Raw genomic sequence first — 18,508 nt, forward strand, 5'->3', positions numbered from 1 at the left:
GTCTGCGCTTGTACGTGTGTCTTCCCTGTTCCTGTTTATTTTGCACAGCTTTTCGTAGTAAAGTGTTCAATCGTGGCAAAGTGTTAGCTGCCAGGATTGAAGAATGCCAAGAATTAGGCGTGCATTAGGAGCCTATATTCATGGTCTGATGGTCTGGAAATTGGCCAACTGAGCATAGGAACCACGGCAAAATCCCGCTATCAAATGTGTTTTTCTTTTGTAATCAAGCAACAGCCTGTGTTAAAGGGCACATCACCAGGCCCTATTGCAAATCACCAATAGTTGTAAGGTGCCATCTGAGAAGCGTTTAAGCAAAAGTATTTTTCAAATAACTTCGTTATTGGACATGCTAGAAGAAAATTGAACTGTCTGGTGACCATGCCTCCAGGAGACTAGTTCCTCTGCCACAGTCGACAATCTCGTCCTTCGCATCGGCTAGCGTCCCCACGCAGCATAACTCTCTCAAGTGCCGTAGGAGAGGGAGCACGTCACATTGACGTGACGAGCACCGCCTCTTTACGTTTTAATGTCTTCCTACTTAGCTTCTAAGTGCACATTCATCAACGGCATTGTGCTCTCCACGCCACATCAGGAACTGAGGTCACATGCCATAACCAATGACATTCCACGGCCGGTCTAAGGAGCACCTTTGATGCAGATGTGTGCACGTGCAACCTTTCACTCTCTCTCGAAGTGCGGTTTCGACGAAAAGATGGTCGTGCGACCTTCTGTTTTATGTTTTGACTGCTTTCACACTATGTGGCCGTTTCACAATAGCAGAACCCGGAAGCCATTAAGCAATCTACGTGACATGCTTCTTCGATTGTGATGTGCAAGCCTGGTGAGAGGCCCTGAACCCCTTCTTGCAATTGAAATTAAACTGACTGTCTTGCTCTCAAATGCTGTCACAGTAAAGTGAACAAACAATATGAGCCTCTCACTTGTGTTCCCATTCCAAGAAAGTTGCCATACTCCGTTTTTATTGGTGTCTTTCAAAGAGGAAGAGAGAATGATGAGCGTAAGGATTCAACATAAAGGAAGGCAAGGCATGCAAACACAAACACAAGAGAAGAGAACGGGACAACACAAGCTCTTCTCTTTTTAGTGGCACGAGCAATGAGGGACACTCTTGGCACTTCCGGTTTTCTGAACATTCATAAAAGGTCTTCTAAGAAATACAGTAGACTCTCAGTAAACGGAAATCTCTTAAATGGAATTGCTGCTTAAATGGAGCCACTGCCTCTAACATGATTGGTTTCGTATTTGAATTCTGCACGCCTGTTCATCTCTCAGTAGACGGAAGTCCTGTTAAACAAAACACATTTTCCTGGTCCCCGCAGGCTTCGTTTAATGAGTGTCTACTGTAGAAATTGATGGTTCTCATTCAAGTTAACAGCTATATTGGATGTGTATTATTATATACAGCAGTAGCTGGTGCCCTCTGTGCGGCACGAAAAGCCATGGATGTGCCCAGTCTGGCCACCCTGGGGAGGGGCGGCATCTTGTCAGAATAAACATGTGTGCCTGACATGCGTACATATTGCGTGTGTGTGCTGTATCCACCACATCGGACACGACCCTGAGCGCGTGTCACGGACTCACCTATAACACATATGATATGGGAGCATAGCTTTACTTAAAACAAGAACCAATTAGCTGTTAGGATAATTAATGAAAATTAGTTTCTTGAGCTTAGTGAAAGATTGCGAGCAGCTGGGATCATAGCGTCACCTGGTGGAGCAGATCTGAACCACGCGCTCCTTTCTACATGGCCTCTGAGATCCACTTCGGAAGCGCAACAAAACAACGTTTACCGTTTTACTCGAATCTAATGCGCACCTTTTTTTCGGCAAAAAGAGTCGGGAAATCGCATGCGCGTTAGAATCGAGTACCGAAAAAAAAAAAGAAGCTCGGTAATCGTACTGCCACCGGCATTTCAATATGGCCGCTTCCTACGCGCCTTGGCCATTTCTGTCATTGTTTCAGTTCGTACGTGTGCTGAGGAGTTTGTCATCCCGTTCTGCATTCGCATCGGCGGCATGGAAGTGCCCACTCCAAATACTCGTCGAGTGCACCACGATGTCGCATTTAAAAGAAAAGTTATTACATGTGCAGAGACGGACGGGAATCGGGCCGCATCGCGGTCGTTTGGAGTTGCTGAAACGTGCGTGCGAGACTGGCGCAAGCAGAAGCAAAAGATTGTTTTACAGCAAAGCTTCACGAAAAAGTTTCTGTGGACAAAAGCAGGGCCGGTTTGCCAAAATCGATGAGCGTTGACAGCGACAAGGAGTTGTCTGACAGCGACGAAGACTGATCCATTACGCGACTCGTATCGCCGCCGTAGTGGTGACAGTTTCAGCGGCAAGGCCTGCCGTTTGACTTTGTGTTTTCTTTTTTTGAAACTTTAGTTCTTTAAAACCCAAATACTTGTTCTTCTGAATGTGCGAAGGTGGACTCCTACGGACTTCTTTTGTTCATTTCTCTCACGAAAAATCGGTGCGCGTTAGAATCAATGTTGTACTTTTTTTTGGTCGCGGTAAACGGGTGCGCTTTACAATCGAGGGCACGGTAGAATCGAGTAAATACGGCAGCCAAGAAATACACCAGGCCGCACGAACACCGATGTGCGAGTTCCCCTATCGGACACCTAAGTCAAGATTAGGGACGCCTCCAGTGTTTTTCTTGTGCCCGTCTTTGCATGCCTTAACTTCTTTCAACCAAGCCTACTGCAGCCAAGGTACTGGTGCCATGGCGAGAGTGTTGCCGTTGGTTTCATTCACCCAACCTATAATTTTCCCAATTTTTGTCTGTCGTGCCATATGCTGCCTGCCTCCTGCTTTCTCGAGGCTAAACTTACCGTGAGAGTCAACTTCATCTCCATAGCTGCTCATGGATGAACTTGACTCATCATCCGACTGCGGAAGCTTGAAGTCTGAAAAAAGCATGTACACTAGTAAACGAATGAACTTGCCACAAAGTGGCATGATGCACACAGCCGTAGTAAAAACAGCATAAAATATGCGGATGATTCAAAGAACAGATGTTACTTTGCGTTTTCAGCACATTTTCGTATGTGAATCACTCGGTGACATCAAACTATAGCCAACTCGTCGTGCTTTAGGTACTATATATCCCAGTGCATAAACACATTTCCTTTCAAGACTCTCGACGGTGCATCTTATATGAGTACCAGGGCTCTCCCCAAAAATTTTTTAGGGGTGGACACTTTAAAAGCAGGGTAGAAGGCAGTGTGCGCAGCCGTACAAGCGCAACCACATGGGGGCAGCACGTGTGCAGTTCAGTGTCACAAAAGATAGAGTGATGATGTAGCAAATAATGCGCTACATATTTAGAGCGTTCTGCAACATCAAAGCAGCAACAATGCTAATGATGTGGCGCCACCTGCTACTAACTTAATTTCAAACCATTTTTACGTCATTCAACCAAGTTCGTTGTACTCAGCCAAGTTCGTCAGGGTCGAATTAACAGAAATCAACCGTAAGGACTTCAATGTAAGGACCTAACGCTTTGGGCTGCTCAGCTCTTCACCATCACCAGAATAGGATAATGCTAAAAGGACGAGCCTCATAGCAGCAGTGACACATCAGGAATCTACGCAATACCCGCCAATGTGCTAATTATTAAAACCTCACTTACGAGTGACTGTAAGAGAATGTTGCCTGTGAAAAATTAAATTTAGCCAGTGTCCAAAATGTAAGCTTTTCCGCTCAAGAAACTGGAAGCTTGTAACCAATTTCGGGAAGTTGTAGTTGGTGCTTTTCAAGACAAGGGACGCTAATCCTAGAGACAACAGTCATGAATATGATAAATCACTGGATGCAAAGTACCAAATCTAAATACTTTCTCACCTAGGTATGCTAACGCTAACGAATACTTGATATAGCAAACACATCTTCATTCAGGATACAACTTTACTGTAATAACATCTAACTGTTATGCTCAATTTTCATACTTCAGCAGTGTACAGTGAAACCACGGTGATACGATCACAGCTCATACGAATTTCGGGGTGATATGAATTTTTTGTTGGTCCCGGCCAAGGCCCATTGGCCTGCGATGTAATGGAGTACGGTTGTTGCGAACCGATTTTCGCCCAGCGACGTTTGATACGAATGTACGCTACCACCCAGGTACGAAGAGGTGCTGTCCGTGCTGTTGCGGAGGACGTGCCAAGCACGTGCGAGCGCGGGAACGCAAGCATGGGCATGCACGCCGCACCACCAAGTCGTCAGAATCATGGTGTAAGAAAAACACTTTTCTTACGGTTACCATAAACCTTCAGAGACGCGTCACGGCCTCTAACAGTGCGTGCGCGAATCTTTGAGGCTCTTATGTGCCTTCGCGTTTATATTACAGAGGACATTAGCGCCATGCTTTCTTTTTTAAACGCGTCGACGCGAGATGCTGTCGCTGTACTGTGTTTACATGTGCCTCCCTCATGCATCAGACATCCTATGAAAGGTGGACGAGGACCGAAAGAAGGCGAGGACGGTCTTGGCGAAGGAGTCAGGCCTCACAACGTCAACATGCGCGACCGTTGAGGTCGCACTTGTGCGGGAACAGCTGTAAATCTCCCAAAAAACATCCCCAACACCTCCGCAATAACAAAATCATAACACAGGACCATAGTTCTGTAATTTTGTGGCCTTGATCTATCGCGTCAAAACGTTTCTTTTGTTACTTTTGCAGCAGTACTCCGGTGTCGTGCAAAAAAGCATACTAAAATTTGGAAGGGGCTACAGCTGTCGTGTGTCACAACGCGCCTGGCTCATTAATTAAATACACACGTACGGGCCGTATATTTACGAGTGCTGGTATGATTGCCGACATCTAAAAACTTAACTGACAATCATTCAGGGTTCATCCTAACGTTGCTGCGGCCCTGAAAAAGAATACAGTCAACTGCCGATTTTTCGGACACCCTAGGGACTGCGAAATCGTCCGAAAAATCAGGCAGTCCAAAAAACAAATTCATGCTTTTTTATTCTGCTCAAGTGGTCAAATCGTCACAGCCACGTCCGAAATAGCTTTAATGCCTCCTAGTACAATTATCAGGCATTTTGATGCGCGCCCAGGCTCTCGCAAATACATTCGGTACCTGCCGCGAACCCCGCTTAACTACGTACGTGCCAACCGCCACTTTTGCATCTCGTGATGAGCGCCACTGATAACAGCAAAGCGCGGAATAGATTACGGCTATCTCGCATGAAGCGTTTGTAAACGATGACGTGGAACACAAAGACTGTGGCGGAAGTGCGGACGACTCGTCCGGCTTTCCCCGATGCATGTACGCATGTAAACATGCGCACATTCATCGCCGAATCGCCACCGATACGCAGCATTTGCTGCCGTGTCAAGCCTATCGTTTCTAGTTATGCATTCCTACCGAGCAGTTAACTGAAGATGTTTATTGTAAGGGTTGTCAGCGATTAAGCCGTACTGGCGCGTTTGCCAGCTGCCGCCATCACGCCTCCGTGCATTTCCGCTGCTTATCCGTAACATCGCCGCACGGCGCCGCAATAGCGGCCCCTTTGAATTTCTGGTCTGCTTCACCCCATAACGCATAGGCATTGCGGCAAAGCTGACTTTCCGACTCTGCTACTGTCTCAAACAGATCGACTTGCGATAGCGCTGGTTCGAACCTACGAGATGATAGACGCGGCAGAGGTGGGGGCTTCAAATAATGCCTTTCGGACCTGCAATTTGGGCAGAAAGTCCGAAAAATCGGACGCAGAATAGCTTCAGCGTCCGAAATTTTGGACGTTGTAATACATTGAAGTCTATGGGGCTGGTGGCAGTGCCGCGAAAGTGTCCGAATTTTCGAGCATGTCCGGAAAATCGAGCGTCCGAAAAATCGGCAGTTGACTGTAAATGAAAATGTACGCCAGCTTTCTTTTGTCGCAAGCTAATTTTCCATGCTTTCTGGTGATATGAATTTCGGGTGATACGAATATTTTTGGTGGTCCCGTGAGATTCGTATCACCGAGGTTTCACTGTATAATTTTTGTTTGCACGAAGTAGCGCCGCAAGAGGGGTCAAGCAGGCTTCGCAAATACGGCGGCGCCCTGTGATGTTACGGGATAGTAAAGTATGGCATTTAAAACAGCAAACATTTGAGCAGAGCATAACTCACTTCACTCCCACTTTGAAATTTCCCTGACTGATAACTCGGATTTGCATGCATGTTAGTTTTCTTAATTCCATTTCTTCGATGTTCTATGATATGCTAATAGGTCTAAAGTGAACATGGTTAAAAAAAAGCACTGCTGGGCCTTTGCACCAAATGCACCACAAGCGAGAGGATTCGCATTGTGCTTCTACTGACGCGAGGCCAGAGAGGCCTGGTATTTTACAAACTCAACGATCGTGTGTTCAGCAGAAGCGCACCGCAGACCCAGAATCACCGTGACGGGCAACCCACTCACCGAGAATAGCACCGAGCGCCTCGACGAAACGGTCAGGATCAAAGTCAATGCCGTCGCCTTTGGCTTGATTGTTGGCTTCGCTTGGCTGTGACTTCCCTTTGGCCGCTGCATTCGATGGCACTTCCGCTCCTTCGTAGTCGGAGACGTGACGCACGAAGCGATCTAGGCTCTCTGCAATTGTCTTCCCAAGGGTTTCTTCGTTCTTGTGCGTGGCTCTAGCAAGAAATGTGTCAAAACAGAGAAAAATGTTATAAATAGTAGCTTCTTTAGAATACTGAAGAACACAGCGTGAAATATCTTTCGTCTTGTGCTCTTTGGCGCATTAAAAAATGTTACTACGGATTACGAATATGCCCGAGTGTATGCTCTTTCATGTCATAGAACACCAAATTTCAGACTAAATAAAAATTTTTTGTGTGTCGCACAGACACCCAAGGGAAGAGACGATGAGGCTTGACTAAAGGTCAGTGACTCCAAGAAAATTTTTAAACTTTCAGCGTGATGCATTATTTTTTGGTTGTGAATGCGAGATGTGAGAAAGACCTTTGTAGGCAGCACTGGCCGTTACATAAAAATGGAATATTGTAAAAAGAAAATCTATGGGGTGTGTCATCTACTGATGTCTTAACTAGCACTAAGATGACTTAGAGCAAAAGCTTAGTCCAACTTAATCCACACCCTAAGCCACTGCAATTCTCTTCATTTGACTGTTGATCAGTCACAGTGATCAGGCACACATTGATCCACCTTAAAGGGACTGACAACTGAAATGAGATGACTCCAGTGATGGAAAGATTGTCCGTCGCATTGACTCAAACCAACCCTGTTTTTTTTTTGTGAGAGGTGGATTTATATTTTTATTTCTTAACTGAAAGTCGCGAAAAATTACCTGTGGCACCTCTGGCGGCAAAAACATGAACGATCTGATAAACCCGGCCACGTGACCGTTGATTGCTGTACGTGATCGATGTTTTTTTTGTTAGTATTGAAATATTGTTCGTTTCTTTATATTAAAAGGTAGTGCTCCATAAAAATGTACATATAGGCCTGCGTTAGTAGTATGCATTAAAGTGGCGCTGCTTTCATGTAACGTAATGATCGCATGCTCGTCAGCGCATCTTGAGCAACTTTTCAGCGTGCTCATGCAACCGTGCACGCAGTTTCCAGGTCGCTAAAATTTTGGAGGGACATAGTTTTGCTACCTACACCTGGTCTCAGAAATGACGCGCGCTGCTACTCGGTGTGGCCTCGCATACGCGTAGTGACGTTTTGATGACTTGGCTTGGCTCGTGCATCAAGAGAGTAACGATGCCGGGACAAGCCACCCATGACGAAGGCGCAGGCTACCGTGGACGCATGCGCACACAACGCGGTACAAATACAGGGAAGGTGTATAATGGCACATCATCTCATTGTAACAGCTTGTTATTTTCAAAAATAGTTAAAAAGCTATAAATAAAGGTGGTCAAGCATAGTTACAGGAACAACGATAGCTTTCACAAATCGTGAGAAGGGCTGGCGGCATCGCTATCAATTCTCAGCGTTGCTGGAAGAAGGGTGCGTCCATGTTTAGAGCCTTTCAGATCGAAAAATACTGCTTGTAAAATAACTACGTGCTTTTGAGATTAACTACTGCAGCTACAAACACTGCAAAGGGTGAGCTTTCTGTCGTGCCGTAAAAAAAAGGGGTCGAGAAAAATCAGTTGTCGGTCCCCTTAATCCATTGTAATTCCCTTCATTAACATTGATGTACTTCGATACACTCTGAACTCACTTTAGCTTTGATACAACATAACTGACTTCATTCGTTCACTTGAGCACGATGAGACTTTTCGCACCACTTGTCATGACACCATCACTGTCGGATTTTTCGGCTCATGAGACATACAAGGCGTTTGCCTTAACTTTTGCATGATGTTTTAATCTTAATCCCGACTCCTTAGGATAGCGTTTGAGCACTCACTCTGTGCCCTTGAGTTTCTCTCCTCCAGAACTCCGGGAAGAGTAGTCCTCGAGCAGGCGATCCAAATCCTGAGGTGTCACCTCCATCCATTTTTCGTCTGCCAATCAGAAATCGATCGTTCGAGAAATTACCACTTAGATTGTAAAAAAATCTCAGTTTTGCTGCAAGGACAAAGCAATTAATGTGATAGCAACATATTGGAATGTTATAAGAAGTAAGGCTAGCCGCTAATTCTCTTGGAACAGATCTCGAGTAGCTCTACAAAACGCTGGTTTAAGCAAATATACAGCCGCTCCAGGAAGTGAAACAGTTTACGGGCTGTCTGTTCTCTCAACGCGAAGCATGACGCGAGAAATATTTAGGAGGTGAAACTCCCATTAGAGCAGGCGTCTGCGAGTGGCCAGATAATGTCACAAAAATAGCATGCGCCGACAGAGGCACTTCAACTGGCAGTGCCTTGCAGCATGGAGCCGCAAACACAGAGCAGCAAAACAAAACACGAAAAAAAGAAATCGTGAGCACACCCAAGTGCCCTTTGGCAGCGTTCGTGAACAGACGGCAGCGGCGTTCCCATTAGCAGGCACGCAACTTTTCTTTTTCTTTTTTGTTTTAAGCATCAGTTTCTGCCAGCTTACTCAAGGAGTCCGTGGCAACGGAGCAAGAAACGAACGCGGTCGAACGCGCTTTGTGGCTGCGGTGGTATGGGAAAAACATGCGCAACCGGTTCCCTTGGCAACCACAACAGTGGCAATTTCCTTGTCTGCTGCCAGATGGCGCCAGCATGCTGTGGCTCTCTGGGAGTGTGACATTATCCAGTCACTTGATATAGTGGAGTTACACCTCCTAGATGTTTCTTGCTCCGTGACGCGAAGTAAGCGGTGAGTGCACAGCATGTATATGAGCCGTCTACTGATGTCGGTCGAGATAGCGCACACGGCAGGCTCGCAACCGTGACCGGCACCTTTTTGATAGAAGTTCGCGGTTGTTGCCCAAGCGACGCAGCCTCCTGCCCAACGAAAGACGGGCGGGGCGTTTCCTGTCTCCTTGAGGAGCCATCAATGGCTGCCCTTGCATGCGAGGCGATGTTATCGCACGCGCGCAATGCGCAGTGGAGATGGTCGGCTCGTCTCACCTATGCTTCCGCCACGTTTGTCCCCAGCGCTCGTGTGCTAATACTCGCGCGTGGAACATAAGGTGCGCGGGGCCATGCTCTCGATTTGGACTTTACATAGAACATGCAATGATGGCAGAAACCTTCCAAGAGTGTTCATACAATAGAACTATCGCAAAATTTAGTTCTGGGGTTTCTGCGACCAACATGCTTCATCCCTATTGAGAATATTATAACCTTAAAAAGACCTGAAAGGCGAAAACCTTGCTACGTAAGTCCATAAGGGCCACTACTGCCAGGAAACGAACCTGTGGCCTCGCACTTCACAGCAGAACGCCACATTATCCCACTGAACCACTGCAGCTGTTTCGTGTTCATATGGTGTGGAGGCAGTCACCCACTCGACTACATTCGGGGCGTGCAAGGTTCGGACACTCACCATCTGGCTCTCCCAGATTCTCGCCCTCTTCGCGAAGTTTCTCGACGTTGACGTCAAGCTGCCGCAATAGGCGCGAGACCCGCGCGCGAGCCGAGCACCTTCCGCGGCGCTCGCTCTCCCCATCCTCCGCTGCAGCGACCGTCTGCACAAAGTACTCGCGGGCGCGCTGAAGCAGGCTGTGGTACAACTTAGACCCTTCCAGTTCGCCCTGCAATCAAGAGATGTAACAAGCAAGAATGTATAAATTAAAATCAGAATCAGAACGCATGCATTAAAACAAGAATGGATGTTCCAAACCCATTTGAACAGAAGTTATGCTATGTTGAACATTCGTGAGGAAAATCCCAGCTTGATATAGACTCGCTTGCTAATGATCAACATATAACTTTTGTTCAAAAGGGTTCGGAACATCCATTCTTGTTCTGTGTACCATTCAGATTCCAGATTCCAGAGATACGCTGATTTACTTTGTAGCTCTCTCAGTTTAGGAAAAAAACCTTGCTCCCCAAAAGGCATGTGAAATATTTTATATTATAACATCTGTAGATTATACTAAAAAAATAACTGCCCATTCGAAATCAGCACACACGTATATATAAACTCACCAAGCTTCACCAAAATCGATCTAAAATTTAAAAAAAAAAAAGTTTAACAGTGCTGTCCCCTAAAATGACAGCCAGAGTAACGGCTAAAAGAGAGTCAAATGCAAGAACTTTTGGCACCCAAACAACCTGGCACTGGATATATCCGCTCCCTAACGAGGCAAAGAAGACAGTGACCGTAATAAAGATGCTAACGATATAAATTATGATGACAGGGATAATGATGCACTACCTGAAAGTAACCCTTGGTGCTGAGGCTCTTGAGGAAGCGCTTCCACCGAACGTCATCGCCAAGCTCGACAAGGTCGGGTTCACCGTTGGAGGTCGTCTTGTCCGACCCGGCAGCCAGAATCTCCAGCCCGCAAGCCTAACAAGGTAAAGACGGGCACCCGCCACTTAGTGAGATGGAAACTACTGTAAAATCCAAAGAGATAACCTAAAATCATGAAAATTCAAGTGAGAATATGAGGCAGGCTAACTTTTGGTGTTCAGTAAAAAAAAAAGTTGAATGTGTGCACATGCGTTTATTAGCACAGAATTCAATAGTCGTCAGAACCGTCGAACAAACAGTCTCAGGTCGACAACCTCCTCATGCGTGGCGTGGTTGGCCGGACTTTACTTTTTTAAAACCAAACTATAATTTAACCTATCCTTTCTTCAAAAAATCCACACTAGTAGAGCATCACTAAAATTTTTAGCTCCAGGGGAACATGAGAGATGTGCTGCGGCACCTTGAAGACGACAAGCTATTCAATTCGTCTATCAGTCAAAGCTGGAACAAGGAATGTTGTAAATTGGGGTAATCTCGCCTAGCTCACCAATTTGAGGCCTAGGTCGTGGGCAATGAACTCGGGAGCGTGAGGGGGTGGCATGTTCCAGCCAACTCGCCGGTCGGGGGTGAAGCGCTGCTGCCGCAGCTGAGCGTAGAGGCAACGGGTGAAGCACACCTCCGCCATCACGCGTGTCTCGGGTGGGAAGTGCCTGCAGCGTCGATTAGTAAAAACGAAAAATGTGAAGACAGAAAACGCAGGCAAATAACACATTTATAGTTCTACAGTTGCTGACCGGTTTTCGGGACACTCTAGTTTTCAGACCTGCCTCAATATTTGGACTCTGCCATGACACCGTCACGCACTCAACAGAGTCAATGTGTAACGCCAACCAGAATTCCAGACATTTGAAACCCATCTCATTCGATTTTACGGGTTTTTTTCTTCCAATCGCGAGTCAAAAGCTACCGAAAACCACAGAAAACACACGCAACATCGCTGCCATCTTGTTTCTCTGCAGCCTCGAATCCGCATTGCATGCGTATTGTCAGCTGATCTCATCAATAATACTCATCAGTCACCTACAGTGCCACATGCAGCCAGTTGTGCGGTTTGCGTTACCGCCTCAATAACCAATCCTGGTTTCATCGCCAGTCGTTACCAATGGTGCCGACACCACCTTCCTGGTCCGCCTTTCTGACAAAAACTTAGAAGCGAGGAAATTACAACCGACTGACGATGAAGAGTTGGTGCGGCAACGTAGCGCCCCGCAGAAACAGACTGACCAGTTTTTCAAGCCACTTGGTAAAGTGACTTTTTTGTGCTAATTCATTTTTGCAGACTGCCCGATTTTCCAGACGCTCTCTCGGCCCCTTGAGAGTCCGGAAAATCGGTTAGTGACTGTAGTTCATTTTGACAAACTTATATTGCTGCTATTACTTACTAAAGAAAACATAGGCTCAAAAAACAATGGAGGCTTGATCTAAAGAAAAGTCATGGAACAGGAAATGTCACGACAGCCAACATTTCAGCAATGCAACTATGTTTTTCATGCTCCTAACAATACAATAACAAGTAATGGCCACGAGAAATCTTTGGTCAAGGAGCCAACCTTTCAACAAGGTATGAACCAGCTTGAGGAATGCTGCAAAATTTAATAACTAATAACAATTTCATGATTCAGATGGGCAGGTACACACTATTTAATAAGACAAGGCCAAAATTTGGCAGCGCTAAATGAGGTTCTGCTTTTAATCCTTCTTCAAGACGGAATGGACACCAAGGGATGGGAAATGCAGTAAAGGCTGGCACAGAGTTAGGTTGGGTGATGGGATAAGGAAAATTGCAGGAACGCAACTGCATCAGCTTGTGCAGGACAGGATTACTAGTATTATGGATATTTTACATGGTAAGTGGATATTTGCTGCAATTTATACCAGCTTACTTCTCTAGTAAGTTGCTATCCGTGGCAGTGCTTCGTCTTTTCGATGAAACTGCTACATTTTATGAATAGAATAAGCCTCCCTGCCACGATCTTTTCACTTCGTCTTACTCTTTATGTGACCAACACAGTAACTTGCATGCAACTTAAGCTCAGTCTTTTTTTTTTTGCAGATTCTCATCCTTGAAGAGCTTAAAGGGATACTGAAAAAATTTTGAAAAAGCTACACAAACACATTCGACTCGGACGATACGACTGTTCCTATTTCGAGCAGTTTGCCATATTTTTAGTGGATTGTGAGAGCGTGGCGGCTGCACGCCAGTGCGCTTGTCGACGGCCATGACGTCGAATGCTCCAGCAAGAGGGGGGCAACCGGCGCACTCTCTCCAGCCCTGCCACTTCCCTTTCTCCACCTCTCCTCTCAAGAACCGAGGGTGGCTTGGGGTGGCTGGTGCGGCGCTGAGCAACACCCTCGCGCTGAGCCTTGTACCCTTTTCCCCACATGGGAGACAAAATGACGCTCCTTCCTCAAAAACCACTACAACTACCGAGCGTGTCGCGAGCGCACGAGGATGCAAGGTGCGAGTAACAGTGGTTCCACGAGCGGTGATTGCGACTCCGAGTTCGACAGGCCTCCAAAACAGATGCGCCAAATACAACCATATGACCCTTCTTCTTCGTGAAGTGACAGTGAGGACGACGAGCCAGACGAGCCGCCATCGCCCAACGTAGGTCAGCAGCCGGGACCAGCAATTTATACAGTGACTCATAATCACTATCCTCGAAGTGTTCGAAGCACAAAAAGTCACGCTTTGAAGGCACCCACGTTGGCTGCGATGGGCGTGCAGCGCGAATCCATATCCTTCGAAGCTTCGGCTCTGTCGGAAAGGTATGACAGGGCTTGTCTCTTCCGTCGCTGCTTTTCGCACACCCTAGCGCAGAACTGCGTTGAGGCATTCTGTGTTGTGCCAGGTGGTTCACCGTTCACATTACGTAGCAGCACACAACACAAACGGCAAATTCGTAGACATGGGCGCAAGCTCCGCTTGAGAAAACAAATTTACAGCCGAGAGCGCGGCAATGGCGTTGTTGGCTGCCAGTTGAGAACGCACGGAGAACACCTTCCCGACCTTCCTCCGTGAGAACACGTTTTGAGAGAGGCGCGCGGCAGCGGGTGGAGGCTTGCGATGTCGATCGGTAAGCGATTTTGCAGTGAGCACGGCGGGGGGTCAGTATCCGGCGGGTTTTGCGTCACTTCCTCTCTAGTTCGCGCCGCGGCCGCCAGAAGCGCCAATTTGCGAAAAACGCATTAAATTCATTATTTTCTGCTAGTCTCTGGCTGAAATGAAGGTTGTTTCAACAAATTTCAGCACCCAATCTTTCAATAGGGCCATTTATCTTGGCGGCGAAAATTTTGTTCAGTATCCCTTTAAGGAACTTTTTTTCGATTAACCAATGGTAGTACAACGCAAGAACCGAAGTGTTATATGAGATAAGCATTGCATTACACTCGCAGTCCAAACTAAAAGGGCGTACTCGGAGAGTCTTCCACAACACAACAATAATCATCATCTTTCTTGCTTACAATCCTTTTCTCAAAAACTGCACATACCACTTTACTATCATGAACACTATGTCACTCATTGTTACTTATTGCGCACCACTTTCAGGACGAAGACTGAACCACATGAACACAAGCGCAATGTTGCGCTTGTGTTCGTGTGGTTCAGTCTTCGTCCTGAAAGTGGTGCGCAATAAGTAACAATGAATATATACCAACTGGCCCAAGCAACTACCACTATGTCACACCAAGAGCTCATGCCATTAGTGAACTGGCAGTGTCACATATCAGAGTTTAAAGGGGAAAACAATATAAAAGAAGGTGATGGAGCAGCATCGTGATGTTTCCCAGAAGATGACAAGCAGGATGTGGTGCACAGTGATGAGACCAGAAGAGGAAAACGATGTGAGAGATATGAAAGAAGATGTCGTGGGCATTAAGGGTCCCTGGGTGTTTGATCCTGAGTGCGTGAGCTGGGTAGGAGCGTTGCCGGCTTCTGTTCCGGCTGCTCCTGCTCCTTTGTTCTACAGAACCGCACCATAGTACCCAGCGGTTTGAGGACACGGGTCAAGGAATCAGATAGCAGACGCAACTACCTGCAACACCGAGGGAGCGCTGTCAGTTTGTGTTCCGAACACACCATCTTACGGCCCCACCGTAGTCCTCGCCTGAGCCAGATCCTGGTTCCTGGGAAACGCTGGCTGCCTCAAGTATCTGCGACGCACAGCTCGCTGAACCCAGGAACCTCATAGCGTCAAGCACAACGCCGTTCCTCAACAGAGCGAGCCTGCATCACCTACTCGGACGCCAATGTCAACGCCCGTGACCTACGCAACACTTCGGCTCGTCTTGCATCGGCGCAGAACGGCGTGAGTTTGGTGACAAACACTTCATAATGGCTAGTTACTTGTTTCTCATATTATTATTTTGTGTTAGTCGATCCCGGATATATAAAACTCGGATATATTGAATTATTGGCGATATTGAACGGTTGAGAAATCCCCTTGAATTTCCCATGCAAAAGTATGGGGTTGGTACACATGTATATCGAACTCCCGCACAGCGAAACATCCGATATATCGAACGCTGCGCCGCGCCGAAGCCCAGAAAGTGCATTTTTCCTAACAAATGTTCGTCATTTTCGGCCGTGTTCTGTAAAGTTCCGATACTCTTCGAGCGCAGGTGACGAAAAGGCGGTGTCGTTGCATTACGTTGATCTGGTTGGTTGTGCAGCGCTTGCGAGTGCACCAGTTTCTTTGATGCGCAATCTGTAGGTTGTAACGCGCGTGCATAGTGTTTTTCAAAGGGGCCGATTGCCGAAGGCACCAAAATGAGATGAATGCGGAGATACTCGGCAGCCTCGTCGCAATGTTTGCATTTCCTTCCCTGTTTGTTGGCGCACGATGGCATGCGGGCCTGAAAAGCATGACCTTCGAGATCCGCAACGTCATGACGTATTTTTGGCGTTTTCGGTTATAAAACACACATCTCGGAGGCTACGCTTTTTCTTCCTTTTCGCGCCAAAGCAGCGGCTGCTTGCTGCAAAGGTGCAAGTGCCATCACCATCGCCAAGATGTCAACGGTTGGGACTTGCTCCTTCGTTGCTTGTGGGCTGCGTTGTATCTTGCGGCTTGAGGACTTGTGTACTTCTGGCTTCGTTCCTGACGAATCCTCATTCGAGAGTCGAACTGTGACCGGCTCGTAGCGATAAAATGATGACTGGTGCATGGAACAACGTCAAGCAAAGCACCGTCATGAACTGTTTCTTTGCGGGCTTTGGTGCCAGGTGTGTGTCATGAACGCTGACAACGGCGTACGGTGCCGCAATGAATTTTGCGACTTGGCATTTCCGGGCGCACTCTCGGTTGGGAGTGCAGCAAGCAACTTCATCAGTGCAAATGACGACGTCGCTGTTTCTGACTGCATCGATGCCCCCGATCAAGGCTGACGTTGCCGGTGCCGCAGAAGTGGACCAGTGCGGTTATGAAGATGTCAATGCCGCAGCTAAGTCAACACTGCCGCTAAACAACCTCTTATCACGCTCCAGAGCTTGCATCATCATTCAGTGTCAGTCACCGCTGCTGTGGCGGAAGGTGCTGAATTTGCTTATTTGGAAAGCTTCAATGATATTCAGGATGACTTGATGAACTTGACGGCGAGCAAGAAGCAAGACAAGTTTACGGACTATTTTCGTGCGAAATAAAGTGCGGTAACTTGCAAAAGAAGTTGTCACCTTGTTATTTAGCATATTAGCTGTGAGCGAATCCTCATGTTAGCGCTTGTTACGAATTCCGGAAACTGTTTCAAGACCTGCAGTGCATTAATATAAGCCTTAAATACGCATATTTCACATTTAGAATTATCGATATATCGAACTATTTCGCGATCCCCTTCGAGTTCGATATACCTGGGATCAACTGTATAGCCTTGTTTAGTGCTGTATTTTCAGAGTGTTCATTTTGTTGTGCTTGCAGTTATTTTGTAGAAAAATGTACTTTTTCTATTAGTGTGCATTGAAAGTGTGGTTGTGTAACGCGCTCATCTCGTCCCTTCCTTCTGGCTGACTGTTCTCCGGAGATCCGCGACAGGCAGTATGGGGCTTGCGGCCGTGTGTGAGGAGATGGGGCTAGTCAAACTGCTGTTAATGCAACTCTTACCCCGTCTTCTTCACCGCACCTTGTCTGTGCCCTGTACTTGTTGTCGGAAATAAACTCTAACAATGCAAAGGAAGGCACACAGGACAGATGACGATTACTGTTGTGTCAGAAAGACACCCCAAATATGCCATTCCTTCTTGGAGTGCCCTGTGCAAGGGGTGTCTTACATCTCTTGCAGGTACACTCTTTTATTACGCAAGAGATGGTCCTATTAAAACCCTTCGTGAGTACACCCTTTGTATGCAAGAGGCGCATATACTTGTTCAACACCAGCAAGCTCTCCGCAAAACCGGGGTACTTCCACACACCTCATGGCCCTGAGCGCCTTCAGGTCAATAGGGTCACGTGACACGAAGGCTCCCACTGCGGGTCCCAGCAAGGCAGGGTCCCTTTGTAGCAAGGCCACAGCTGCTGCCGGAAGATAGCAGTGGGCCCGGTGACGGCTGGCACGATGCCTCGCTGGTGCATCGTGAAAGCGTGCTGCCAGAGACTTCTGCACTGCCGGGGTTGCCCTGTGAGCGAGGGCAGTGAAGACAGCCTCGTTTCATTCAAAAACGAATCGAACTTATTCTGCAACAGCAATGTCATGTGGTTCACCAGACAAAACAAATGTAAGTAGCAGTTCAGGGGTACGTGGCCATTTCATACACAAGGCAGCTGCATAGCAGTTAAAACAAAAGGCAATGTAATACACTTAAACCTCATTATAACAAAGTCTCACATTTGACACGAAAATAACTTTGCTATATCCAAAAATTCGTTATAAGAATATATTCGAACAACTGTATCTATTACCAAGGCTAATCTTCATTTACTTCGTTATAACCAATAATTCGTTATATCCATATTCGTTATATTGAGGTGTGAGGGTAATAATTACAGGGGTTTAACGTGCCAAAACCACAATATGATTATGAGGCACACTGGAGTCGTCGGCTCTGGAAATCTCGTCCACGTGATCTTCTTTAACGTGCACTGACATGGCACAGTACACGGGCCTCAAGAATTTTGCCTCCATCAAAATGCGACTGCTGTGGCTGGGATCGAGCCTGCGTCTTTTAGGTCAAAAGGCAATGTGCAAATCGTACTGTGTATATAGTGCAAGGCACACTATAATGCTCTGTCGTGTACTACAACACACAGCAACCACAGTCAAAATAAAGAACGTGGCAATTTCACACAGCTTTAAAAAGAAATGAATAAATCCTTGAAAACAAGGAAAATCAGACCTTTCTGTAAAACTTCTCTGTGAACACGTCTTTTGCAAAATAGATAACACTAAAAACACACGTCACATTTCTTCAACCATAACATTTTAGACTGCCCAACTCGTACTGGCGTCCTGATAAGCTGCCACAGAGTAAAAACGGATTTGAACATTTCATGGCCTACTGTGTTGTCCCACAAAGATTATGCAATTATCATCTAATTTGTACGGGCTTCCTTTCATTATTCGTGCAGTCCTTAAGATGTCACTTCATGAACGCAAGAAAAGCTTAGGGGGGCTTAAAATTTTTT

At 46.6% G+C, this 18,508-nt stretch overlaps 1 protein-coding gene across 2 annotated transcripts in view; it reads right to left on the minus strand.

The window, feature by feature from the left end:
• Positions 1-18,508, minus strand: part of LOC119399796 (protein ecdysoneless homolog) — a 33,108-nt gene that overhangs the window by 9,632 nt on the left and 4,968 nt on the right. For both annotated transcript variants that reach the window (XM_037666639.2, XM_037666638.2), the window contains exons 5-11: positions 17,299-17,502; positions 11,380-11,542; positions 10,794-10,928; positions 9,960-10,167; positions 8,410-8,506; positions 6,447-6,661; positions 2,858-2,932 (exon numbers count right to left, since the gene is read on the minus strand). In XM_037666639.2, coding sequence (XP_037522567.1) covers positions 2,858-2,932; positions 6,447-6,661; positions 8,410-8,506; positions 9,960-10,167; positions 10,794-10,928; positions 11,380-11,542; positions 17,299-17,502 — 1,097 coding nt within the window. The remainder of the gene's footprint in view (positions 1-2,857; positions 2,933-6,446; positions 6,662-8,409; positions 8,507-9,959; positions 10,168-10,793; positions 10,929-11,379; positions 11,543-17,298; positions 17,503-18,508) is intronic.

Source organism: Rhipicephalus sanguineus, chromosome 7 (genome assembly GCF_013339695.2).
Source record: "Rhipicephalus sanguineus isolate Rsan-2018 chromosome 7, BIME_Rsan_1.4, whole genome shotgun sequence".
NCBI lineage: Eukaryota > Metazoa > Arthropoda > Arachnida > Ixodida > Ixodidae > Rhipicephalus > Rhipicephalus sanguineus.